Raw genomic sequence first — 26,278 nt, 5'->3', positions numbered from 1 at the left:
ATGTTCCCTCTGCAGCCCTTCAGCTGCCCCACTGCCTGGTGGGGAGCATCTCCATACCGCTGCCATGGGTTCCCCTCCAGCTCTGAGTCAGAAAACACCTTTTAAATAGGAAAACGTGGATGAGGCTCTCATCCGCTCAGCTCAAGGTCATCATCTGGAAAGGGCAATCAGGGCTCTGCTGAGAACAAACGGGACCAGCAGCATGTGGGTCCCAGTTCCCTGCACATCTCTCCTGCTGGCATTGCTGATCAAACCCAGCTCCATCCTGCAGCAGCACCAGCCCCATCTCTGTTGCCCTGGCCCCCTGCTCCCCTGGTCTGCCACTCATCCCTCCCACAGTGTCTGTCCCCCTCCCACAGTGCTGTGACCCCGTGGGATGTGCACATCCCCAGCCCCTGTCGTTGTCGTGGTAAGGGATTGCTGGCCGTCCTGCCATGGTTTCACCAAGCCCTGCAGCTGCTCCTGCACAGCAGCCTTGCTGGTTTGGCTTTCTGTGTGCCTCTGCTCCTCCCCTCCTGAAATTTGACTTCACTTAGCATGTGGGTGGAGTGACTATTTTTGCACTGAACATTTGCATTTGTGAATATTCACATTTCCCAAGTAAAGGCCAATGACTCGTGCTCTGACTCGTGCTCTGCAGCAGGCCTGATGTCACGCACTGAGCTCGTGCACCTGAACAAAACCTCTCAGCAGGGCTGTGACAGCACACTGGGCAACCCGGCCCTGCTGCTTTTGCTCTCAGTGATCTTGCTCTCAGTGATGTGGGGCTGGGAGCTGAGGGCATGCAGCCAGAGAGCTGAGGAGGATGGTTTGAGACTCTGGAATCTCAATCCTTCTTGAGTGCTCATGGAATGGATGAGTAGGAAGTGACCATAAAGCCCATCCAGTTCCAACCCCTGCCACAGGCAGAGATACATGCAGTAGGCCAGGGTGCCTAACGCCCCACCCAACCCAGACTTTAGCAGCCCCAGGGATGGGGCATCAGCCATAGGGCAACAGATTAGCCGATTCTATTTGCTCCCCTAGTAACATCATGTGAACCTCTTCCCCTCCACAGGTGCCCCACACCTGGGCAGCACCCAGGACCTCCCCCAGCCATGGGGCAGGAGTTAGTGAGAGCTCTTGGCTTGGCTGGAGAGCAGCGAGCCCAACAGCCTGGCAGGGAAATGCTGCAGAAATCATCCTGCACTATGTAGGTCAACACTGGCAGCTGCGAAAAAAGGATGTTCCGGGAATGTGAGAGAGGGAGGGAGATGCAGTTTGAACTGGAAAGGGTGTACGGACAGACAGACACATAGATAGCGTTTATCATCAACCCTCCTGATGGGCACTCTCGCTTTACATCACATGTATGAGGTACTAGACTAGAAACATGCATCAGTTACCTTATCAGAATATATAGACATGCGTGTTGTCAGACCAATGACAGGGATCCTGTAGAAGCCAGCTGTGTATGATACAGGTGTTGGTGTTAGGTGATCGTTGGGAGCAGGTGGGTGACTAACTAATATTGCATAGACCTGCAGGACAGGATACATGACACAAACATTATTTCACAGGAGCACATCGGCCATCGAGTGTGATTTTCCTTTTCTGCAACGTTAAAGAGCCCCACGTTAGCACAATAACAGCAATCAGATCATCAGCAGCAAAACAACGAATGCATTGGGGGAGGGTGGTGTGAACCCAGTGCTTGGAGGGGATGGGGCTGCACAGGTTTGGACCTTCACGGAGGTGCCACGCCGAGCTGCTCAGCTAAACTAATAACTTCCATGGATTACAGATTGAAGGGAAGCATCTCCCTTACAGTCGCACTGTGTAATGCGATTTCTTTAACCACGCACTTAATACTGGGTTGTAATTCCCCTCTGAGGACTATTACATGCAAAGTGGTCAGCTGGGAATCGGAGTGGGAGGAAGAGCACCAAGCCACAGTGCACATCGGCCATCTGGCTCCGGGCACATGGGAAAGCCGGGGGGGCAGGGAGAGCGGTGCTAAGGCAGGAGCAGCATGCTGGGTGCTGGGTGCTGGACTGTACCAAACTGGGGAAAGATGATGGCAGCGAGGTCCTGCTGTGATGAGAGGGCTGGGATCCAGCAGGATCCTGGTTTCTGTCAAATGGGGTGGGAAGGAGCTGGGTAAACCCCGCGGGACCCTTTGTTTGAGGAATGTCCTCTGCTGGCATCAGGTCTCCTGATAGGGGTGAATCTGTACAAGGACTTCAATGCCTAGGAGGAGACAGCACTTCTTCCCTCCTCCAAGCATCTGCCCCAGCACTGGGATGTGCTGTGCACCCTGCTGCAGGGCAGGATGGATGAGGAGGAGGAGGGATGGCTGGGGACAGGGACTGGGGACAGGGTGGGATGAGGGGCAGGGTCTGAAGCCCCTACCGTGGGAGAAGGGGGACATTACTGAGGGCAGCACGTGGGGGTGTGGGGAAGCAGGAAGGGGTGCCTGGTGCCCAGCTGACACAAGGAGTGTGTGAGGGGCTGTGTCAGCAGGGCTGGGACGTAACTTGGGGACAGATCATTGGGTAGCAATGGGCAGAGAGAGAGGCGGGAGGCGAGGGCTGCACAGGCGGCACAGCAGCTGACCAAGAGGAGCCATTTTGCGGGGCCGGCACAGTGCCAGTGAGCTGGGGTAGGAACAGCTGAGCCCCACAGCTCCAAGGAGCCAGGATTTTGGCTGTTGGGATGGCACAGCAACCCCAGCACCCTGATCCCCAGCACTGAAGCCCTCTCTGCATTGCAATGGAGCAGCAGCCCCAGCATCCACTCAGCCCATGGGGTTTGCTCTGGGGATGAGGCTTAGAAGTGGCCTGGACATGGGCATCCATCAGCTGGGTTACAAAATGAATCTCAGCCCTGCAAGGCATCCAACCGAGCTGCAAGGATCCCGAGCAGCCGATGGTGTCCCTGGGGACGCCTCCAGCCACCCCCACCTCTGGCTAAGGAAACCGTGTCCCAGTCAGCTGCCACCTCCAGCTCCCTGCCCCCTCACTGGCTGGCTGCGTGCTGGGCGTGCATGCACCCATCATGACTGTGTGCATGTGTCCCCATGGTGCAGGTTTGCATGCTTTGTGTGCATCCCTGTGTACCCATGCACAGCTCTGTGGGAACCTTCTGCATGTGTGAAAGGTGGATCGGGTATCCATGCGTCTGCCCGCACACTCAGAGCCTAAGTGGGGTCAAAGCACATGCATGGCAGTGTGTGCACGTGTGTGTATGTATGCTTGTGTGTGTGTGCTCCGGGTTTGTGCTCATGTGTCCTGTGCATTTGTGGCACTGGGGGAGCAGTGATGCTGTGTGGATGATGGGGGTGTGTGAGCTGTGGTGCAGCTGTTCAGATGTGTGCCCTGCACTGGGTGTGTGCATGCAGTGTTTTATGTGTGCCCGTGCTTGCAGTGCACAGTAGGACATGCTTGTGTGGCAGCGTGCGTATCTGTGCACTGGTGCAGCGTGCACACATGGATGTGGCATACATAGCGTGTGCAAAGCAGTGCTGCATGCTGTCTTCATATGCAGCATTCTGAATGTGTGCCCGTGTTTGAATGATGCACGCATGCACATGACATGTGTGCACACAGCACATCCCGCGGGCGCTCCTGCAGCGCTCCACAAGAGCACAGTGGGTGTGCAAGCGCGGTGCTCCCGTGTCCACGCGCAGCGTGTTCATGCCCACGCGTGCACCCACCTCTGCTCACACCCACGGTGTGCACGCGTGTCGCCGCGCGTGTGCCCGCGTGCAGTGGGTGCGTGCCCGCACCGCCGCTCGCTTACATAAAGGCTGCAATGCGGGCAGCGGTGCCCCGAGGCGGCGGGGCAGGACCCCAATCCGCGGCTCTGCCTTCCCCGAGCCCCGGGGGGGGGGGGGGGGGGGGGTGCACCGCGAGGTGGGGGAGGCTCGGAGCCCTCCAGGGACGGGGCGCGGGGCTCCGACGATGGGGTCGCCGGCCCGGGGTACCTGGCTGGAGATGAGGTCCTCGCAGACGGAGAGAGCCATCTGAATGGCGTTGGGTTTGTGCGTGACCGAGGTGGCGTTGAGCTGCAGCTTCCAGGTGCCGTGCCTCTTGTTGGCCTGGTTCACCGCCTCGCGGAAGATCTGCTCGTGCTTCTTGGTGCTCAGCACCGCGCCGATATTGACGATCTTGGGGTCACAGCCGGCGCGGGCGAAAGAGGAGGAGAAGAGCAGGGCGAGCAGCAGCAGCCGCATGGCGCTCATCCACGGGCGGCCCGGAGCCCGCCGGGTCCGCGCCCGCCGCCCGCCGCCCGCCGCTCAGCTCGGCCCCATGCGGCCCGGCGCGGCGCGGGGAGCTCTCCTTGGTGCTGAACCGCCCGCTCCGCTCCGCTCCGCGCCGCACCGCCCGCCGGCGGCTCCTCCCGCTCCGCGGCCCCGCGCTGCCGCAGCGCCCTCCCCCGGCCCGCCCCCGGCCCCCGCGGCAGCGGGAGGGACCCCGGGTCGGCCCCGGGCTCTGCGGCAGCGCCGCTCCGGGTGGAGTCGGTGTGAGACCCCGGCCGCTGCTCTCCGACCCGCCTCGACTCCCGCTCCCTCAGTATGGGTTCAATAGGAGCAGCCCCGAGTGCCGCTCCCTCCCGTGCCGACCGCCCGGGAGCCCGAGGAAGGACGGAGGGAGGGACTGAGCCGACCCTGAGGAGGCTGCGGGAGCCCCGAGGAGCGCAGGGCTGGGGTCTGGCTCCTGCATCACATGGGAGCACCGCTGGTGCAGGGGGCGGTCCAGGTGGGGGCTGAGCATCCAGCTGCCAGGAAAGCGTCTCCAGGGGTCCGACTCCTTTCTCGTCTTTTCTCTTGCACTGTCCATTCGGGGTGTGAGCGTTCCCATTACTCCGAGAAGCACGATCACACCCCATGTGGGGTAAAACGAGGTCTCCTGGGTTTGTTTTCCCCCGCGAAGATTCCTAACTACACAACACCTCTGACACACATCCCCAGCCCCAACTGGGGTGAACTGCCCATGACATGAATGTCACCATGAATTTTCACCCCAGAGCTGGGGGATCTTGGCCAGCACATCTCTGGGGAACAGTGGTTAAGCAGCACACACCTGATTCCTGTCTTTATTTCATCCCTCCACCATTCTTGCAGGAGTACCTCATGGAGCAACTGGGGCAGGTTTTCACCATTCAGTTCTGTCCATTAATTCTGGGCTATGACCTAGAGATTCTTCTTGTGGTTCTCTCAATCTTTCTGACCCTCAGCTACCACTTGCCTTCTCCAGAGGGCATGGGATCATAGCAACTGGTGGCCAACATCTGGAGCTCCATGGTGAAAGCTGCTGGGTTTCCCTCTTGCACCACCTCTCTCCAGTTGCATGAACATTGCACACCAGAGCTGTTGCTTTGGCCCTTTTGGAAACAAAAAACAAAGGGGCTGTGGGTAGCCACAGCGTGTTGCTTTGTAGCTGCATGGGAAAAATGCCATCGGCTGTATGCCAGCCAAGAAAGCAGGCTGAGCACTGCAGAAGAAAAATCACCAGAGATATTTTTATATCAGCCATTTTGAGGGTATTGCCGCAGCCCACCTCTGTGCTTGTTTTGCAACGTGAGTGGAAGCAGAATTTTCTCCCCCAACGCAAATTTTCTCACTGGCATCTCTGAAGTGCAAGTTGCCATGGAAACCATTTTGCCTGGGTCCCACGTTGCCCACACGCGCTCGCATGAAGCTGCAGAAGCAAAATGGCTGTTGTGCAATGCCTCAGGGTCGCAGTCTTGAGGGGCTGCCGTGTTTCACAGCTCTGTGCCAGCAAGGAGACCCAGCAGAGAGCCTACAACTGCTGGGAGAGCAATGGAGCCCATTGCAGTCATGATGCACTGGGTGAGAGAAGGATCACGGCCCCACCTCGCCTTAACTCTTGCAGTGCTCTGCATGCAGCTCCACAGCGATCCAGCTGTGCTCTCCGCACAGACATCCATGCACATGTCACCCTGTTCAGTGCCACTGCACTGTTTTCTCTCCTCCATGCATGGAGCTGACGGTCTTGTATTGCTCACATGTGGCTTTGCTCACCCTGCAGGCTCTCTTGGAGGGGTGAAGTGTATGGATAACTAGAGGTGCATCCATACTGATGGACTGCATACATTTGACTTTATTTCCTCCTCCTCACCAGCTGAAATCACAGAACCACAGAACATCCTGAGCTGGAAAGGACCCATGGGGATCATGGAGCCCAACCCGACCCCACACAGCACCACCCAAACCCCAACCCTACAGCTGAGAGCAATGTCTCTGCACTCCCTGAGCTCTGTCAGCTCAGAGCTGTTCCCACTGCCCTCAGGGGCAGATCTTTATCCTCACGCCCAGGCTGACCCTTCCCTAACAGCTCCATGCCATTAGGAAACCAGGTCTAAGCACTGTGTCACCTCCGTTCATTTTTCCCTCCAGAGGCAGTTGTTCCTGGCACCAGGAACAGCCCAGATCACAAACTCCTGCAGCAAGGCTCAGCCCGCACAGACGCTCTCACTGCACGGCTTCCACTCATGCTGTGTCCTCAGGCTCTTTGATCATCTGAAGGCAATGGGTGCACGCAGAGTTTTCGCAAGGTAAGAGCTGTGTAAATGGCGGGTACAACTGCATCCACCAGCTGATCTGTGTGAAGACTCTGCAGCAAGCAATGGTCTTTGCTTTTCCTGTGGCTTCCCCCTGGCATGTTATGGCAACCTTCTTAATCATGGTTTGCTGCAAGCAATTAACAGTTGCCTGTTAGCAATTAGCACATGCATAATATGATGCTGCTTTTTACGTCTGGCACCTTCTGGATGCAGGAGAGTCGAGCTGCAAGATGGGGTCAATGTTTGTGTGGTGTCCCATTGCTTGGGAATGCTGTGAGCCTTTCCCGGGCAGAGAAAAGCCACACAGAACTGAGAGGCTTCAGGGGATCAGCACTGAATCCAGATAAGTGTTTCATCTGCCTTGGGGCAAGGCGTCAGCCCCGGTGGGGAAAAGACGATATGAGATTTCATAAATGAGGAAATCAAGTGTTAGGAATAGATGAGCCTTGCTAGTCATCATGGAGCTACTAAACAAGCTGAATTCCTCTTCTGAGAAAGTTAAAATTTAATTGGAATCAGGAAATGTGTGGCTCTAATATAGGCTTCAGTAATGCCTTTTGTGTACATCTACAAGACAGAGGAGTGATAAAGTTAATGCATGAAACCAAGCAGAGCACCTACTGAGTGCTGCTATGGCAGAGCTCTGCGAGCTGCTGTCAGTGAAGAGCTGTAAGTGGAAAAACTGTTGCCACTGTGTAGATTGTATTCTTTACAAAGGGGCTGGAAAACTGGTTAAAAGTCCACAGAAGTTATTTGGAGAAAAACTGTGTGTGCTATAGAGAGTATGAAGTGGATGGAATGGAAGCATGTTGCCTGTGGATGCTGCACAGTGGGAGCAAGGCCAGGGCTCTCAGCACTGGAGCGGCCATTTCCAGAGCCACTCCTCGACACTTCAACACACCGGGAGCAGGTGAGATGGTGAGTCAGAAATAAGACTTTCTGATGTCCCAACCTTCCCCTTCTTGCACAGTCAAAATTCCATAGCTGGAGCCTTCATCACAACCAGGAAATGGTGGTTGGACATCACATACAGGAGATGCTGGATGCTGCTGCTCAGTGGTGAATCCGAAGCCCTAGGTACCCTGTAAGCAGAGGAACCCTGTTAATCTCTCCCACATAATTCTGTTTGCCTTCAGATGGGGAGCCCAGAACTGGACACAATAATAAATAATCCAGATGTGCCCTCCCCAGGGCAGAGTAGAGGATGAGGAGAACCCCCCTCACCCTGCTGGCCACGCTCTTTGTAATGCACCCCAGTGCACTGTTGGCCTTCTTGGCCATGAGGGCACATTGGTGTCTCACGGTCAACTTGATGGCCATCAGGACACCCAGGTCCTTCTCAGATGTGGCCAGTGGAGCCACCAGGCAGCACAGCTCTTGGCACATCTCACCTCCTTGTTGGCTCTTCTCAGCTCTCCCTGCAGGAGATTCATAGACTTTTGCCACCCTTGTGAGCACAGTGTGGCTGGGGGAGAGCGGGACACAAAACACCAGTGGCCAGAGGAAAAGACGGTGTGAAAAATAACAACAGTTTGGAATGAGAAGGGACTTACATGCACAGGTATGCATAGCTTAATATTAATATGAAAGTTCCCATAGCAAGTGGGAACTTTCACTGGAATCTTTCAACTTCCCAATCCCTCCCAGTGTTCTCTAGTTGGCCCCCAAGTCTGACCAGTCTGACCAGTTGACCTCCCGCTCCCTCCGTTCTGCAGTGCCCCTACAGCTCTGCTATGGAGAAAGGCTGGGCTCGTTTGGCCTGGGGAATGGAAGACTCTGAGAAGGCATCACTGCAATATTTAAGGCATAAAGACAGCTTGTAAGAAAGGTGGAGAGACTTTTTACCAGGGTCTGTAGTGACAGGACAAGGGCAATTGTTATAAACCGAAAGAAGGGAGGCTTAGATAGACACAAAGAAGAAATAGTTTAATGAGAGCAGTGACACTGGAAGAGTTTGCTCAGAGACTGTGGAAGCCGTGCCATTGGAAGTGTTCAAAGTCAGGACAGACAGGGCTTTGAGCATTCAATTTAGAGAAAGATGTCCCTGGCTGTGGCAGGGAGCTTGGGCCAGGTCACCTTCAAAGGTCCCAAACCTTTCTATGATTCTGTGATCCTATGACATGGATCTGCCTAGCACATCTCATCACTCCTGGCTTCATACTACTGCTGGGATATTTTCACGGCTGTGTGAAGTAGTTCCAGGGACTTCCCCACTCGTGCAATTCCCATGTGCTCCTTACCTAGGGGGAACAGAAAAATTAGGGGGTTGCTTTCCAATCTGCTATATATGACATTTAATACATCAGACATCATAAATGTGAGGCACCCAGCCTCAGGAATAGCTTTGGAAGATGCTGAGCAAACCAGACGAAGCCAGAGTTGGCCCAGTTGTGTCAATATGGCATGTGGGGGCAGAAGCTGATGGCACCAGGCTTGATGCTGCACTGGATGTACCTCATCCCAGAGCCAGCTGGCAGGCTGGAGCATGGAGCCTGGGTGTACTCCTCTTCAGGCCAGAACAGATAATAAGTGTGTAGGGCTCAGAGCACAAGAACGTGACAGCAGACATGCCCCTCTTGGGAGCTGTGCCCTCCTGTCATCTGTGATTGATATATGCAAGGAGATCAAAACCTTGTTGTTGAGAACAGAAAGATTGATTACACATTTTGTTTGGTTATGAAACCAGCCTAAAAATAAAAACATGATGAGACAAGGATGAAGAACGCTGGCTTTGAAGAAAATTCTATTTTCCTCATCTTTTCCCCCTGAGGTGCACTCACATAGAGCAGGCACACGTGGTCGGGGGGGCTTCCTGGAAAGATGGACACGCAGGTAGGATTATCTGGTGGAAAATGTCATTGAGAGACTTCGTGGCCAACAGCCCAGCCCTCCAAGGCTTTATCCTCCTCCTGCAGTTCTTCTGATTTTCAAGACTTCAGGTCTGTAGCTTCTCCCCATGCCTCCCTTGGCTGCCATTCCCTGCTTCTGCTTGCATTCTCTGTATTTCCTCTGGGTTCCCCCCACGCCAGGTGAGGTGCCCACCATTACACAGTTCACCAGACGTGCAGATATTTTTTGCTCTGCTCCCAGTTACATTCCTAACAGTTCTGGAAGGAGGGCTATTCTGCCTGGAAGCTTGTCAACTATTTTTCCATCTCTATCAGCTCATCTAATAGAAAATATTATTGTCCTCTACGGACCTTGTCTCTCTTATATGCTTAGATCATCCTGTCTACAAAAGCATTAATACTCATTATTCCTAGCATCACATTTGTCTTTTTGAGCGGTTTGGAGCAGTGAACAGATATAGAGACCACGTCAAGCAATGCTCAGCTCTCTTGCTAAGTGCCAATTAGCAGCTAACCCCCTCCGTGGGCCTTGGCCATGTGCATTGCATTTCACTAGCAGGCACTGCTGTTTGCCTGTCAGTCACTGAGAAATTTGCAAGGCTTCTTCTGCCGTATTTCACAGTCAACTTTACTGTAGTGAATAATTTAGAACCATTTTCATCAGGAGATTTAGATGTCTGTTTATCCCCTTTCCCAGTTTCCTCGTGAACAGGCAGATACAAACGCCAGTCCTCATTCTCCAGCTGAGCATTTATTCCCTTTCCTGGCTTCCTATCTTCTCACCAATTACATAAGCAAAGAGGATTCCCCTGCTGTTATTTCAGGCTTATTTAGGAGCTTTTTGTATTCGGCCTTAGAGGAGGTGCCTTGAAAGTCCAAGAGAACAAAGCATGAACTTATTCAGCTGTTTGTTGAGCTCCCATTTCTAGTGGTGAGGCATAAATTCTCACAAACATGCTGCTGACTCTTCCTCACTGAGTCACACTCAGTCCTGTGTCGGAGAAGCCTTTGCTGCAGCGTCTGATGGATTTGCTCAGCGCAGTGCAAAGACTCATTGATCTTCCACTCCCCAAACCACCCAGGTCTCTGTTTCAGTGCAGTCTGTATATTTGTTATGTGCTTTTCTGCCCTTGGAAAGCTGCTACTGAGAATCTCTTTTTGATCAGCCCTCCTTCAGCTTGGTTTTTCACTCAGAAATCATCATTATTCCTCTTCCTCACCCAGGCAGGGCTCACACTGCCCCTCTCTTTAGGACTGCCTGTTTACTTCCAGCTGCTGTGTTCAATCATCTCCTGCAGAACAACAGAGGCACTGACTTCTAGAAAACATTTCCAAGAGGCTCTTTGCCTGAGCCTCTAATACGAGTTCCTTAAGATATTCAGCCTTTCTGAATCCACCTTTTTGCTGCTTTTCCTTCAGTCAGAGGATCCATTTCTGTGTGCTTCTCCCATTTCTGTTATTCAGTACCATGGTGGGTACTTTGGGTCTTTTTGACACTTGCAAATCTCTGAGTCTATCTATATTATGGGCAACAAGTGGACTTTTGACAGTTACCTCTTGAGCTGTGCAATTCTTAGGACCAAATCTAACTTTACTTCCCGGCCCCACTCTACCACAACCTCAAGCTGCCCAGCCTTTCCTTGGCGCCCATTTGTCCTCCCTGCACAGAGAGCATCTCTGTTTTCTGCTCCTGAACACCTCAGAGTGCTGTCACACAGCCAGTGACCCACCGGCCCCAACACCGCTTTCTAAGACTGAGACAGTGGCTCAGGAGGCGATGTGGTACGCGATGATCTAATTAACGCATCGACCTGGTGCGGGGGCCACAGCCTGGAGACACGTTATTCCTTACATTCAAGCGGTCGCAGCTTGCGCTCACTGCTCCTCGGTCGGGCGTTTCCACCGTCTCCCGGCTCCTCGCTCGTCCCGGGGATGCCGGTTGGGCGCGGGGGGTGTGAGCTGGACCCAGCCCTGCCCGCCCAGCATCACCCCGCCCGGGGCCGCCCGCTCTATAACAAGAGGCGGCTGCGCTGGGGCCGTGCGCGCTATGGGGTGGTGCGGCACGGAGCTGCTGGCCGCGGGGCTGGGAGACGGGACGCCATTCTTCCTCCTCCTCATCCTCTTCCTCCTCTTCGTCCTGCTGCCCGGCAGCTGGCGGCCGCTGGAGCTGCGGCGCGGCCCGGGCCGTGTGGGCTACCTGCCGGTTGTGGGTCCGAGCCGTGGGATCTCAGCCCGCCGCTCCCGTCGGTCCGGAGCGCTGCCGCCGCCCTACCCCAACGGCTGGTACCGCGTCCTCGACTCCGAGCAGCTGCCCCGCGGTGCCGTCCGCAGCCTCGCTCTGCTCGGTGAGTGCGGGATCCGGGCTGCCGGGTGGGGTGCGGAGCGGCCCCGACGGATCCCCGGGGTGTTGCTGCGAGGGCATCCCCGCCCGGGAATGGAGAGCCCTGCCGGCCATCCGGGTCACCCCTTCCCCGGGCACCTCCCCTGGAACAGCCCCCTCACGCTGGTTCCACTGCCTGGGCATCCTCACCGGGACGTGGGAGATCCCAGATGGGAACTCCATTGGGGGAATGAGGACATTCCTGCCCAGGCACAGCGTTATCCCTGCCCCAGTATCTCCGTGTGGGACATCCTCACTATGGCACTGGGCATCCTGCCACCCATGCCGGGTGTCTGCCTGGGCTCCTTATCAGTGTGCAGGACATCCCTCCCTGAGCATCCCTGCTGGGGCACCCCAAGCCTCTGCATGAGGTCTCTGCTGTGACACTGGGACACCTCTGCATGCCCCTCTCCTGAGGCAGCCCAGCCAACGTGTGCCTGTGGGCAGGAGGGGTGGCACAACTCAGGTATCAGGTATCCCAGCTGGGGTACTGGAGACGTTATGGCACAGTGTCTCTGTGAGCATGCAGGGCACCCCCGGGCTTCTTCCTGGGACTCCAGGTCGCTTTGCTGCCCTCCCAGCACTGCTGCCCACAGCTCTGCCTTTCCCAGGGCAGATCAGATCTCACAGCCACATCCAGAGGGGTGCTGGGTTGTCCATGGTCCTTCTATCTTGAAGATGATTTGGGACATGTCCAGGTGCCTTCCTCATCAGAAGGGAAGTTTCTGCATTGAAATCCCTCAGATTCAGTGGTGAAGGTGCGTTTTTTTTTCTTTCCCAGATCTGTTTTAGAGAGCCATCTTCTCCTGTCATGTTGGTTTTTTTTTTTTTTTTTTTTTTTTTGTTCGTTTGTTTCTTTGTTTTATGATGGGAATTATTCAATTCATATACACACCCTGGTGATCCCCTACCAACCCGCTGTTACACTGAGGCTCCTTGCATTGCCCAACCAAATCCCTGCCCCTGGCACCCTTTCCACCTGGTCTGGATAAATTACAGGTAACATCGCTTCACGTTGCAGCATGATGGCAGGATAGTGCTGCCAAGAGGACTACCAGTAATTAAGGGAGTTAAACAGCCCATAGCTTCCAGGTTTGTGAATGTTTAATTGCTTTGGAGAGCGTCTCTGAGCACAGCCTGGAAATGTGGCCCTACTCCAAAACAAGTGAGCAAGAGAACAGGAAGAAAGAGAATCTTTTGACTTGGTCCTTTTAAGAGCCAGCCTTGGGGACCAAGCACGTCACAAAACACGGCTGCATGGGCTGAAACCTCTCCCTGCTTGCCCCATTTGCTCTGAGACTCAGTCAGGCAAAGAGGAGAACTGGTGCTAGGAAAAGGGCTGCCTGTGACCCAGGGCAGGGGAAGGACCCGCACCCCGAGCACCTCCCCTCCCTGTGCCTGCTGCCAGCACAGCCACCATTGCCTTCCAGTGCCCAGCAGTGCTGGGATGGGAGGCACCACATTGTTCTGCCAGATAGCAGAGAATCCTTCCCAGCTTTGAAGGTTGGGAGTTTTCTTGGCCCAGACCACGAGACAAAGAGAAGCAGATTTGTGATAATAGCTCACTGCCTGTCACCTGTCATCAAACACAGCTTTCTGGGTAAACGCAGACAGAACTTGGATCCTGCAGCTCAGCTGGGTTTTGATCTCCAGTTTTGTCTCATTTCCTTCTGTGTGAGCTCCAAGTCACAGCATCTGTAACAAAGCTTTCACAAGTGATGGGTTAACACGCATAACACGACAGGGACCGAGGGCTTCAGCTCGCTGTCTGCACCTGGATGAGCAGCACCCGATAACCAGGGTACGGCCGAGGGATGCTGGGGAGCGGCGCGGGGCCGTGCGGGCGTAGGGACGGAGCGGAGGATGCGGGAGCCGGGTGCGGGCTGCCACCTGGCGGTGAGATGTGGGCAGGCTGATCCACGGGCTGAGCTTCGAGAGCGAGTGCCGGGTGCTGCGCTTTGGGCACCACAACCCCGTGCAGCGCGACAGGACTGGGGCAGAGTGGTTGGAAGACTGTATAGAGGAAACGGACCTGGCGGTGTTGTAATTAATCTGTTAATGAACGCAGCCAGCAGTGTGCCCAGGTGGCCAAGAAGGCCCACGGCAGCCTGCCTTGTGTCAGCAGCAGTGCAGCCAGCAGGAGCAGGAGGGCATCGTCCATCTGTACGGCACTGGTGGGGCCGCAGCTCAGTGCTGTGCTCGGTGCTGGGCCCTCACTGCACTGCAGACACGGAGGCCCTGCAGCGTGTCCAGAGATGGGCATGGAGCTGTGAGGGGTCTGGAGCACAGGTGTGATGGGGAGCGGCTGAGGGAGCTGGGATGGGTCAGCGTGGGGAAAGGGAGCTCAGGGGAGATGGCAGTGCTCTGCCACTGCTGAAAGGTTGTGGTGAAGTGGAGTTGGTGTCTGCTCCCAGGTAACAGCGATGGGATGAGATGATGGCCTCATGTTGTGCCATGGGAGGTTCAGCTTGAGTATTAGGAAACATTCTCATAAAGAGTGGTAATGCGTTGGCACAGGCTGCCCGGAGAGCGGTGGAGTCACCACCTCTGGAGGTGTTCAAGGACCACAGAGATGTGGCACTTGTGGACACGGTCAGTGGCATGGAGGGAGCAGGTTGGCGGTTGGACTTCATCATCTTAGTGGCCCTTTCCAACCTTAATGATCCCGCGATTCTTCCTGCTGCCCACTCAGATGGGGCTGAGCCACCCCTCCATCCGCACCCCTCACTCTGTTTTTGCAGATGCTCTCATGACCTCCTGTTCCCACAGGAGAACGGCTGGCCGCGTTCCGCACGCAGGACGGCCAGGCGCACGTGGTGGATTCGTACTGCCCACACCTGGGGGCTGACCTGGCTGCTGGCGGGCACGTCGTGGGCAGCTGCATTGAGTGCCCCTTCCACGGCTGGCGTTTCAGAGGAGAAGATGGGAAATGCACCCACATCCCATATTCTGGAAAAGGTGAACCTCCCCCAGAGAGCAGCCGGAGCAATGGCAGTGCCTAAAAATCTGATTAGGAAAGGAAAAGCAGTCAGAGCTCACCCCCACGCTGCTCCCTCATTTCCTGCAGCACACCGACTCACCAACTTCCCTGGGACACAGCATTCTGATGGCCTGTCACATGCTAAATCACACCCAGGACTTTCACCCACTGGGTTTCAGAAGTTACTCTGCACTCCACAGTGATGGTTTATACCAATTCAATGCTTAAATAATAGATAAAATAATCTCTATGTGACCCTTTTTTTTTTTCTAAGGCTTTCACTCCCATCCTTTGATACGGTTTGTGGCAACCATGCAGAGAGAAATCCTTAACTTCCCCCGTAATAATTACTTGTGGGCTTGCACTGATTCTAAACATGGCTGAAAACATGGAGAGAATTTATGTTGAGCTCTCCTCTGGATTGTTCTTCCTAATTATTTTCCAGAGAAGCTCAATTTGGAGATGATTCAGATAGTGACGATAGGATTAATTAACAGCAAAACTCTACTAAACAGACTTTTCTTTTTTCCCAAAGTGGAGAAATCGTTCCATCCATATGAGATGAGATGAGCAGTTTATGGATTGCACCATGCAGGTTAATACGGCATTCGTTTTTGCATACGCACGCACTCAGGAGCTGCATTTGAATGAAAATTTGATTCCAAGTAATGAAGAAAGATGTGCCTCGTTGCAAAATGAGAACGAGTATTCTGGCCATGGACAAACTCTTGCCAAAATGCATTGTTCCTGTGAGATTGCTCTATTCACAGCCATGGTTACTGGTGGAACAGAACTGCACACAGCTGCGCTGCTCCCAAGTGGGTCAGGTTGATATAAACAGATTAAGGAGCCATCTGTGTGCATGGAGGGCATGGTGGGGGATTTTTGTGCACAGCCCCTTTGGCACTGGGCTCACAGTACACCCAGTATGTGCATGGGGTGAGGAATCTCCTCCAATGCAATGGATCCCACCAAAAAGATGGGTTTTGCAACCCTACGTTGCACCTGTGATCTTGTCCACCCCCCTCTGTCAGTCATTGGTTTGGAACATGATCTTTTTAGGTCCCTTCCAACCAAAACCATTCTATGGTTCTAGGAAATCAAAACCTAATTTCTTGCATCCTTCAGCCTCCCGGGTGGATGTGCAAACCTAAGTAATAAGGAAAGTATGTCCTCTGGGCTTGTTTGCCAGCTAGAAAAAAAAATGTAATGAAAGTGAAAGCTGCCCATTGAGTAGAAGAAAAGTTTTCTGACAGTCAGTTACACATAAACACCCGAATCAATTTCACTGGGAAGGCTGGAAAGAGTGGAGGCCTATTCCAAATGCAACCCATGGCACTGCTGTACCAAAGCAGGATGACTCGAGCTCAGGAGTTACAGCTGGCTTTGCTTCCTGACCATCTACAGCTGAAGCCATTGCTTGTAGCCCAATGGAACTGGAAGTGGGTTCATTGGACGTGTGCATTATGCATGGTTCTGAGCAGTGAGAGCAGGCTGCAGGGCTTGCCACTCCTGAGGGACTCATGCACACTGAAATGACATTAAAGCAAACAAAGCAAACTTCAGGAGCTGCTTTTCTCCTTCAGCAGCTGGAGGGGTGGCAAATGGCAGCAGGGAGAGCTTGTGCCAAGCTAATGCTGCCCAAGCTCTGTTCTGTCGCCCGGGGTGAAGTGACACTGAGCATGCTGGAAACGCCACTTTTATCCAATCCTTTTCTTTTTCTCAGTGCCAGATTTTGCCAAGGTGCGGAGCTGGCCATGCTGTGAGGTGAATGGGATGCTGCTGCTCTGGTACCACTGCGACGGGACCGGCCCCACTTGGGATGTGCCTGAGCAGCCTGAGATCATCACAGGGGACTGGGTGTTCCGGGGGCAGACAGAGCATTTCGTGGACGCACACATCCAGGTGGGAGCATGGCAGGGCTGGGGCCCCTTCCTTCAGTGCTCACCCATCTCCAGACACCTCCTCCACTAAACCCAGTGGGCCACACGGCGTGTGGCCCTGGAAATGCATCACTGTGCCATGTGCCAAGCGTAGCAGATGTTCCCCAGACGTGAACCACAGGCTGCTTGAGAGGGAGCAGATGTGCTGGGTGCTTAAAGGGAATCTGTTCATTTGCTTTGACTTATAACCGATGTAATTTAAAAAAAGATTATCCAAGAATTGCAGCGCTCAGTGTCAGCGGGCTCCCCAACTCATTGATCACAGAATGGGAAAACGCGCGGTTATTTTGCTGTTAATCTTCATAACCATGTTCATTTGCTGGCAAGCGGAACGAAATGCTGCTTCTGTCATCTCTTGGTGGAGCTGTGGAGGCTGGAGGAGGGAGTGGCATGAGCAGAGCTGTGCTGGGGTCAGTCCATGCTGTGTGCCATCTTGGTGGGACGCTGGTGGACTTAAGCAGTAAAGCAGTTAAACCTCAAAACGTTTGGGATGGGCATTAGAAAACATTTCTTGTCAGAAAGAGTGGCAGTGTATTGGCATGGGCTGCCCAGGGAGTGGTGGGTTCACCATCCCTGGGGGTGCTCCAGGGTATGGTGCTGGGGGACACTGTCAGTGGGAGGTGCTGGTGGAGGTGGGAAGATGGTTGGACTTGGTGAGCTCTGATTCTATGATCCTAAGAATTCAGCCCTTGACATAAATTGTCCCCCATGCAGGAAATCCCTGAGAACGCAGCTGACACAGCTCACCTGGCCTTCCTGCACGGCCCAGCCATTCTGAGCGGATCCGACCTGAGATACACCAAGTCCAGGTTGTGGGACTTCATGAAGCACGTCTGGAAGGTAGCGCCCCAGTTCCCCTTGTGGCATTGTTCAAAGCCCCCCAGGCCAGATCCCTTTTCTGCCTCTCTTCCTGATTCCTGCCACGTCCCCTCTCTTCAGGTCGCATCTCTTCTGTATCTCTGAGCCTTCCCTCTCCTCGTGCTCTGCCCTTCTCAGCCCCATCTCTCTGCTACCTCTCCTTCAGGCTGAGTGGCAGCCAGAGCCGGAGCCCCACAGGCACTGCTCCCGCATGCAGCTCCAGCACACAGCCACCATCTTTGGGAAGCACTTCCCCTTGCTGGACCTGTCGGTGTCAGCCAGGCAGGTACGTCCTGTGCCCCACAGAGCCTCGTGTGGGGAGGGCCATCACCCCCTGAGCTGACAGACGGCTTTGTTTGGCCCAGAGGATGAGGTTCCAGTCAGGACCACGGGGCTCCATCCCTCAGGGTGCTCTGTTCTCTGCAGGTTGGGCCAGGGCTGGTCTTCCTCATCTTCAAACATGCGTTCCTGGGCCATGGGATCATCCTGCAGACAGTGACGCCCCTGGAGCCTCTCCTGCAGAACGTGGTCCACAAAATCTATTACCAGAAGAACGTGCCAGCCATCATCCCCAAGTTCATCCTGAGGGCAGAATGCATTCAGGTGGGGCTCTGAGGAGGTGGTGTCCTGCAGTGTGGGATGCTGTGTGGAGCAGCTGCCCCTGTGGGCTCACATATTTGGGAGCTGAGCACTCTTGGACACAATCTTTCAGATCTAGGAGCCCAAAGAAGGAAGCCCAAGGTTTAGTCATGAGGATTCCCTCATCTGCTGAGGGTGGCAGTGAGATGCTGTCCCTGTCCTGCAGATGGGAAACTGGGGCATAAGGGTTAGGTGACCTCTCCCAGATTGCAAGGAGTTTTTAGGAGGACTAATGGCTACATCCAGATCTCCAGCATCCCAGGATGGTGCTTTAGGACCTTGCCACGAAATACTCCCACTGTTAAACTACCATGAGGTTTGGCAACTCTTGCTCCTCCTGATAGAGAAGTCCCTTCAGACGGGACTCACAGCAGTGGAGGAAAGACCCTTCTGGAGGTCTCTGCTCCAGCTAGGGCCAGACTACGGCCCAGTTCATGACTTGTCTGGGTGAGCCTTGGAAGCTCCTTGGAAGGCTGCTCCCATCCAGCTCTGTAGGTGACCCCTTCCATTATTGCTCCACTCACACTGTTGATTTTTGTTCTTAATGTCCATTTTGACCTTCTCAATATCAAAAGATGGCTTTACAATGCCAAGACCCTATCCCAAACCAAACTTAGCTGTGCTAGCTCATATTGTTTAAATGTTGGCTTAATATATCTTACAAATACAGATGAGCAGCACTTATTTCTGCAGACTTCTTTGCAAAAAATATAAACAACACCAAAACTCCATAAATCTCACTGCATGTGTGCCTGAGTGGAATTTAAGACAGGGGTGCTTAATGTACGATGATTCCAAGCAGTGGAATAGGCTCCCTAGGGAGGTGGTTGAGTCACCATCCCTGGATGCATTTAAAAACTGTTTAGATGTGGTGCTCAGGGGCACGATTTAGTGCAGGGTGGTTAGGGCAGTATGGTTAGGTCGTGCTTGGATTTGATGATCTTTAAGGTCTTTTCCAACCTGAGCAACTCTATGATTCTATGATGCCTGATTGCTGGAGGCATCCCACGAATCAACAGCCTCAGGTGGATCAGCTCCTGCCTTCATAATGTCCACTTCTGTTCCAGTGGCAGAGGCGCCCTGAGCTGGAAGTGATTTCTTGCTTGGGAGCTGCAATGCGCTGAACAACTGTGATTTCTTAATTCTTGCCATTTAAAAGAGTCAGAGCTCTCCCACAGCCATTCAGGAGGAACACAACCACTAATCCTGCTGTGTGGGCAGCATGCATGAGGCTGCAGGTTCTGCTTTCTCCCTGCAGTTTGAGCGAGATGTGACCATCTGGAACAACAAGCAGTACCTGTCCAAGCCACTGCTGGTCTGCGAGGATGCTGGCATCCAGAAGCACCGGCGCTGGTTTGCACAGTTCTACAGCGAGAGGAGCACGCGGCCATCAGTGCCCAAAGGGGACCTGGACTGGTGAGGGCTGTGGTGCCCTGCAGAGCACTGAGCAGAACAAGGAGTGTCGTGTAGGCACAAGGAGCCCCGGCACTCCTCTGTGCACCCGCTGTGCTCAAGGCACTGAAGCCCTGATGGCGTTCCATGCTTGCTATTGTACCTCTGCTGTCATCTGTGAGCGGAGCACAAAATTAAGACTGACAAAACTCCCTCTTTATGCCTCTCTCTGGGTAGGGAAAATGCTTTCCGTGTGACCCCTTCTTGCACCGCGTTTCCCAGCTGTGCTTGCTGCTGCTTCTGTACCCATCTCCTCACCTTGGGCGGGTTCCAGCACCCTGGGGAAGCCTTGGCCAACGTTTGTGTGGCCCCAGAGGTGTGACTGCAAAGCCGGCAGGCGTCTGCCATCCTCTCTTCCTCTGACAGAGGCAGAGCAGAGCAGCAGGGTTTCAGCAGCCCACCACGCTCCTTGGGTGGGCTTCCTTGGTCCCACTGAGCTCTGCAGGAGGGATCTCCCCATTCAGGCAGCAGGGGGACTGTCCCAATGAGTGATTCACGTTGTGAACATCTCTGCAGGTCAAGGATGTGCTTTGGAAACCCCTGCATGCCAGCAATGCCATGGATGCACAGTTGGCTGTAAAAATCTGTTATTCATGGCAAGATCACAGATGTCACTGTCACAGTGATCAGAAATGAAGCTGATACATGGAAACCAGGCTGCAAATCTGGCTGAAACTGATCTACACTCCCTTTTGCTTTATGCCTATGTGTTTTATATTAAAGGGTTAAATTCTGCCTTGCTGCACAGCATAGAGATAGATGTATTCTCTATAGAAAGAGCCTGCCGGATTCTGGCAGCTACTCAGTGCCACAATCCAGCAAGAGCCATCTCCCAGTGTGAGCGCCTTTCCAAGATTGGTGGCTGTTTTGCTCGTATGCTGTGCAATTCTTTGTGCCTTCAGAACTCTGCACTGTGCTGAGGTTTCTGGTTCCTCCTTTACCAGTAGCCCACAGATCAGGAGCAGCCCACTGCCCACTCGGCTAGCAGCTAACACTGTGCAGGCGGTGCCTTTGCCTTTTGTACCACGCTATTGCACTGACTGATTCTGCTATTAAATTCTTTATAAATCTGACCCCGTGTTCACTGTGTGTCATTTCTCACCCATGGCACACACCAAGGACACGCTGGTTCTCAGCTGGGGCTCACACATGCAGCCACTTCCCTGTTTGTGTGTCCTTGCATGGGGGCTGTGGGAACCCCTTGGCTTCTGGCATGGATGGGGGGGTGGGAGATGTGGACGCTGAGAGGCCTAATGGACATTACAGGGCTGGAGGGTCTCTGCTCACCTTCCTGTGGACACGTGCACAGCACATGGCTGGGTTGCTTATGCCACACACCCGGGCTGTTGGTCTCCATTCCTCACGTTGCTCCCACACAGAGGATCTCGGGATGAGCAAAACTCCAAGGAAAGCAAGGTGTTGAAGATGGGAGTGGAGAGGGTGAGTTCAATCAGCTTTGTTGGGTTTGTCAGCTCTTGTCAGCTCTAATGTCAGACATTAAAGAAAATGATGGGATCCCACCAACAGAACCTGAACTCTGAGTTCTTTCTTTAGAGTGACTAAAATAGTTCTTTCCTGTTACAGCAGAAACTAGAGAATAGGGAAATAAGGCAGATCAGCTAAAGCCTCTTACGTTTCCATTTGCACTTTTATTTATCCTTTCCAAAGGGTCCAACGAAAAAGGACAACTCAGTGCTGGAAGCCACCAGCAAGCCGAGGAGCACTGCTCTCCAGCCTGCTCTGCCTTCTGGCTTTACATTTACCTCTTCAAAAATCACAGAACTGCAGGGATTGGAAGGGACCTCCAGAGACTATCAACCAACCCCCTGCCTAACTCCCTGCCAGCAGGTCACACAGGTGGACGTCAAGCAGATCTTGAGTATCTCCACGGAAGGAGACTCCACACCTCTCTGGGCAGCCAGTTCCAGCGCTCTGTCATGCCGATTTCCAAACAAATCCAAACTCACAAGATGCAAGAGCATCTAAGCTTATTGTTTCCTAAAATTGTTCATTTATACCTAATGTGCTGCAAAGCTACAGCCGTTCTTACTGTTACACTCAGGGTCACACTGGAGGGGCTCTGAGCACCCAGTGGAGCTGCGGGTGCCCCTGTTTGTTGCAGGGAGTTGGATCAGATGGCCTTAAGTGGTCCCTTCCAACTGAAACGATTCTACCATTCTGTGAGTCTCCATTCTGATTGCTGCTATTATCTTCACATTCAAATGCTAACTGGAACAGTCCTGCTGTTAGGCCTGTTGCCGAACCGCAACTTTGGGTTCTGAATTAACAGATTAATTACAACCTTTCTATCAAGCAGCTCTTTAATTTTTGTAGGTTGGGCTCTTCCTCCTCTGACCCCGGCCCATGCACTACTTCCATACGGGACAATTCCCTGCTTTGTGCTGTTTGTGCTGCGCCTTGGGGCTCCATCCAGAACTGCTTGATCCCCATTTTCCTCATCTGAGAACCCTGAATCACATCACGACTGACATCGCCTCCACGCAGACCTCTGTGCCCTGCGGCATTCTGACCCTCCATACAAACAGCACTGCGCACCCTGTCCAGCAGCAAGGAGCCCCAGAGAGGAGCACCAAAGAGACGCTGCTGAGACGTTGGTCTCCTCAGTGCAGGTTTTCCTTTTCCTCTTCGCAGAGGCGCTCAGCACGGAATGAGGTTCCACATGTGCTTGAAGAAATAGAAAATCCCAGACACTTCTTTTTTTTCCTAAAGGTTGTTTTATTGTAAAACCATAAATACAACACTGACATGAAAATCCTCAAGCAACGGATGCTTTCTTACAGTTACAGTTTGTCTTCTGCCTTGGCATCAACTCTGAAAAGAATGTTGCAGAACATGTCTCTAAGAGGTCTCCAAATAACCGAGCTCTGCCTGGAGCGCTCGGCTCCTTTGGAAGCGAAGTGGAACTACTCCTCTCTTGGGGAATATTTCCATTCAGACAGCAACAGACTTGTAAAAACAGCAACATTTAAACACCTTGATTTTTTTTTTCTTTAATAATCCTTTTCATTTGACGTCAGTCTAAGTTTCAAACAGCACTGATTAATTCAGCTGTAAAAAAAAAAAAAAAAAAGAAAAAAAACCAAAACAAAACGAAAGAAAACAAAATCCTAAAACGAAAAACAAAATCAGAAGAACTTGAGTTGGCCTCAAGCGTTCATATTTCACAATGAAAATCAGCAACTCAACCCCGTGCAATATTGCTCTCTATTGAGTCATTCGATCCACACCAACAATACATGAGACTTCAAACAGGTTTTGTTTTGTTTATTAACACAGCAAGTGTGACATTAGATAACCTTTTAAATACAGTACATGGTACAGTGCAGGGCCGGCTGCCCGCACGTTTCCCCGTTATGAAGACAAAGCCAGCGGTGGCGGTTTATAAAAATATTGTGTTGCTACAAAAGTATAAATTAATGCTACCGGTATTAAGAAATATTAAACACATAAAACTTATAAGGATTAAGAAAAATATTCATTAATACCTGTAGAAAACTCTGGCCTAAAAAAGATATTTTTTTTTGTATATTTTTTGTATTTTTTTTTTTTTTGTATTTTTTTTTTAAGATGACATGAGATTCTTGCACTCGCAGGTAGAGACACACGCAGGTGCATCTGTGGTATTGCCTAGAACATCTGCATCTACAGAAAGGAAACGCACACGAGTTAGTGAGGGAGGGGGTGAGGAGGGGAAGGAGAAAACCGATCTTTTTCTTGGTGACACACGACCGCAGCTCCCAGCAGTTTGCAGAACCCGAGGCGGGCAGGAGGGCAGCTGCTCTGCCCAGCAGGCCGCACAAGGCAGCGCTGTCGGCGTGACACTCCAGCCACGGCGCAGAGCAGAACCCTCTGGGCCCGCAGCCTGCTTCGTCCCTATCAGTTTTCCTTTTAAATAATTTAGTTAACAAATAAAAAATAAAGAAAAAAAGGTCCCTGGAAGAGTAAAGGGACCATGGAAAGCAGCTCTCCTGCTGGGACACGTGGAAAGAAAGAACATCCCTCCTCCCAGCCCAGCCTGGCGGAGCCCCCACCCACCCACCGGAGTGCCACGAGAGCCCCAGAAGATGGAGCACGAGCATTCGGGGCTGGTGAGAACAGAAGGGTCTTATTGAGGAACTTTGGTTGTAAAATGCAAGGGTTGGGCACGCCTGCACTCATCTGCACTGCCAAATGCTCAGTCCTTAAGGCTGTGGTGCTCGCGGCACTGGGACACGCATACACTGTTGGTGACACTGAGACGACGGGAGGGAAGGGAGTCTTTCAACCAGCAGTGGGTGCTGGGCAGGATGTTGGTGTGCCTCACCTCCCAGATATCCTCAAACACTCCAGCTCAGCTGCCTACAGATCGTTAAACCCTATGGGGGCTTCTGGACACACTGCTGTCCAACGTGAGCCAAACTCTTCTGCCAGGTCATAAAACAAAAGGCTCCACCAGGAGCAGCAAAACAACCCAACCGACAGCCAGACACCCCCCACACATTCCATACAGAAAATTAAACCCCAGGGCAATACACTCTCATTGGTTTACCATTTCTGGCCTAGCGGATGCAAACTGCCCCAGCACCAGAGAGGTCTGCAGCCTGGGGCTGTGCTTGGCTTTACCTCCCCATGCTGTGGCTTTGCCCAGTGGTGCCTCCCAAAAGGCCCAGGAAGGGGACACTGCGCGCAGGGTCACACACACCATGCGCTGGACCATACTGCTGGCAGACACTGCTCCAGAGGGATCTGACAGCACCCCATGTCCCAGCCCAGGTGTTCTGGGCATTCCCAAAGGATCCCATGGACTCAAGATCACAGAAAATGCACAGCAGAACACCGCCTAATGCTCGCCCAGCCCCAATTCTATCCATGTGGCACTTTATGTGGAGCATTCTGCTTCCAAACCGTCTGGTCTAGGCTCTGTTCTTGTTAGGTTCAAAACCATAGAACCACAGAAAATTCTGAGTTGGAAGGGACTTTGAAAGACCATCAGGTCCCACTCCCTGCAGTGCACAGGGACACCCAGAGCTCCAGCAGTGCTCAGAGCTCCAACAGCCTGACCTTGGATGTTTGCAGGGATGGGGCATCAACAGCTCTCTGTGCAACCTGTGCAGTGCCTCACTGCCCTTACTGTCAAGAATTTCTTCCTTATATCTAATCTACATTTCCCCTCCTTTAGTTTGAAGCCATTTCCCCTTGTCCTATCATAACAGCCCCTGCTGAAGAGTCTGTCCCCTCCCTTCTCACAGCCCTGTAGGTACTGATAGGCTGCCCTCAGCTCTCCCCACAGCTTTCTCTTCTCCAGGCTGCGCAGCCCCAACTCTCAGCTTGTCCTCACAGGGAGGTGTTCCATCCCTGCCATCATTTTTGTGGCCCTCCAACAGCTCCGTGTCTCTCCTGCACTGAGCACTCCCCACCGGGACGCAGTGCTCCAGGTGAGGTGTCACAGCACAGAGCAGAGGGGCAGATCCCCTCCCTGTCCTGCTGGCACGTGGCTTTGGATGCAGCCCAGGGTACGGCTGGCTCTCTGGGCTGTGAGGGCACAGTGTTGGCCCGTGTCCAGCTGCCATCCACCACTACACTCAGGTCCTTTCCAGCAGGGCCATGATCCATAAAAACCCATCCCTGTGCCAGTTTCCTCCCAGGTAGCAGATTTCTCCTCCATTAAACAAACGATTCCCAGAAACTGCTTTTAGTGTCTTTGCTGGTTGTTCACTCTCACCTCACTACTCCTAATGACTCCGCAAGGAATGACCCACCTCCTCTGACAGCTCGGAGTCCCTCCCCTCCCATAAGCAGAAATGTTGAGCCCTGCTCGGCTCAAGGAAGTGCTCAGCACAAGGCAGTGCTCCCAGCTGCTGGGGAGCTTTGTGGCTGCTCTTAGGCCACCTCCCGGCTCCGCGGTGATGCAGTGCAGTACCTGCAGATGCAGTGCTGATTAGTCCTAGCAGGGAGCGTCTGGGATTCTGCTTCCATGCAGCACTCTGTGTGGGGCTGAGTGGGTCCACCCACAGCAGCACATGCAGGAATTTCTTCTCACACTATGCCTCTTGTGTTTCTGCAAGCATTTGGAGGAATACCAACTGATCAGAGATGTCTTGCTGCAAGCTGTAACAACACAGGAACCTCAATGCCGAGCTCAGCAGTCTCCAGAAGTGTTTCCCCTCTGATTTCAGTGACTCACAACTCTTATGAGTGTGTCTGCCCCAACTTCACTGCAGGGTCGTGGCTCCCTGAGCTGCCTCTGGGCACATTCTGTCTGTAGGGGAGAGCAGCACCACGCACAGCCAAACAATGCTACCAGGTCACAGCGATGCTAAAATCGATGCTTCATCTCAGTGCTTCAGCCAGCAACCAACAGACCTCCACGCTGGGCAAAACCTGAGCCTGAAAATCTCTTGCAGATTGCACCAGTTCAAATCCAACCAAATCAGTTTTCTCACAACAGACAAAACTTTGGTAAAAGAAACATTTCCTTCCATCTGAAAGGACCCAGAAGCAATACAGCACAGCAGCCCATCCTGCAAGCCAGAAAAGCTGCTGCCTATTGCCTGAGACATGAGGAGAGATGAACACGGAGACCAACGTCACCTGACTGCCATCCTCACAC

At 53.2% G+C, this 26,278-nt stretch overlaps 2 protein-coding genes across 5 annotated transcripts in view; one reads left to right on the top strand and one right to left on the bottom strand.

The window, feature by feature from the left end:
* Window positions 1-4,222, bottom strand: part of GRIN1 (glutamate ionotropic receptor NMDA type subunit 1) — a gene marked incomplete at both ends in the record, with an annotated part of 30,635 nt that extends 26,413 nt beyond the window's left edge. For all 4 annotated transcript variants that reach the window (XM_079544741.1, XM_079544742.1, XM_079544743.1 and 1 more), the window contains 2 exons: window positions 1,386-1,520; window positions 3,965-4,222. In XM_079544741.1, the coding sequence (XP_079400867.1) occupies window positions 1,386-1,520; window positions 3,965-4,222 (393 nt within the window). The remainder of the gene's footprint in view (window positions 1-1,385; window positions 1,521-3,964) is intronic.
* A 7,241-nt stretch (window positions 4,223-11,463) lies between these two features.
* Window positions 11,464-19,636, top strand: LOC306953696 (cholesterol 7-desaturase nvd-like; the record flags this gene model as incomplete). Its single annotated transcript, XM_079544669.1, has 7 exons — window positions 11,464-11,761; window positions 14,566-14,754; window positions 16,503-16,681; window positions 17,434-17,559; window positions 17,744-17,863; window positions 18,004-18,180; window positions 19,475-19,636. 7 exons carry the CDS (start codon window positions 11,464-11,466, stop codon window positions 19,634-19,636), a joined length of 1,251 nt encoding a protein of 416 aa, XP_079400795.1.
* Between the last annotated feature and the right edge of the window lie 6,642 nt (window positions 19,637-26,278).

This window comes from Tetrao urogallus (genome assembly GCF_951394365.1).
Source record: "Tetrao urogallus genome assembly, chromosome: 19".
Lineage (NCBI taxonomy): Eukaryota > Metazoa > Chordata > Aves > Galliformes > Phasianidae > Tetrao > Tetrao urogallus.
The sequence above is the reverse complement of the archived record's forward strand: the minus strand, read 5'-3'. Positions and strand labels throughout refer to the sequence as shown.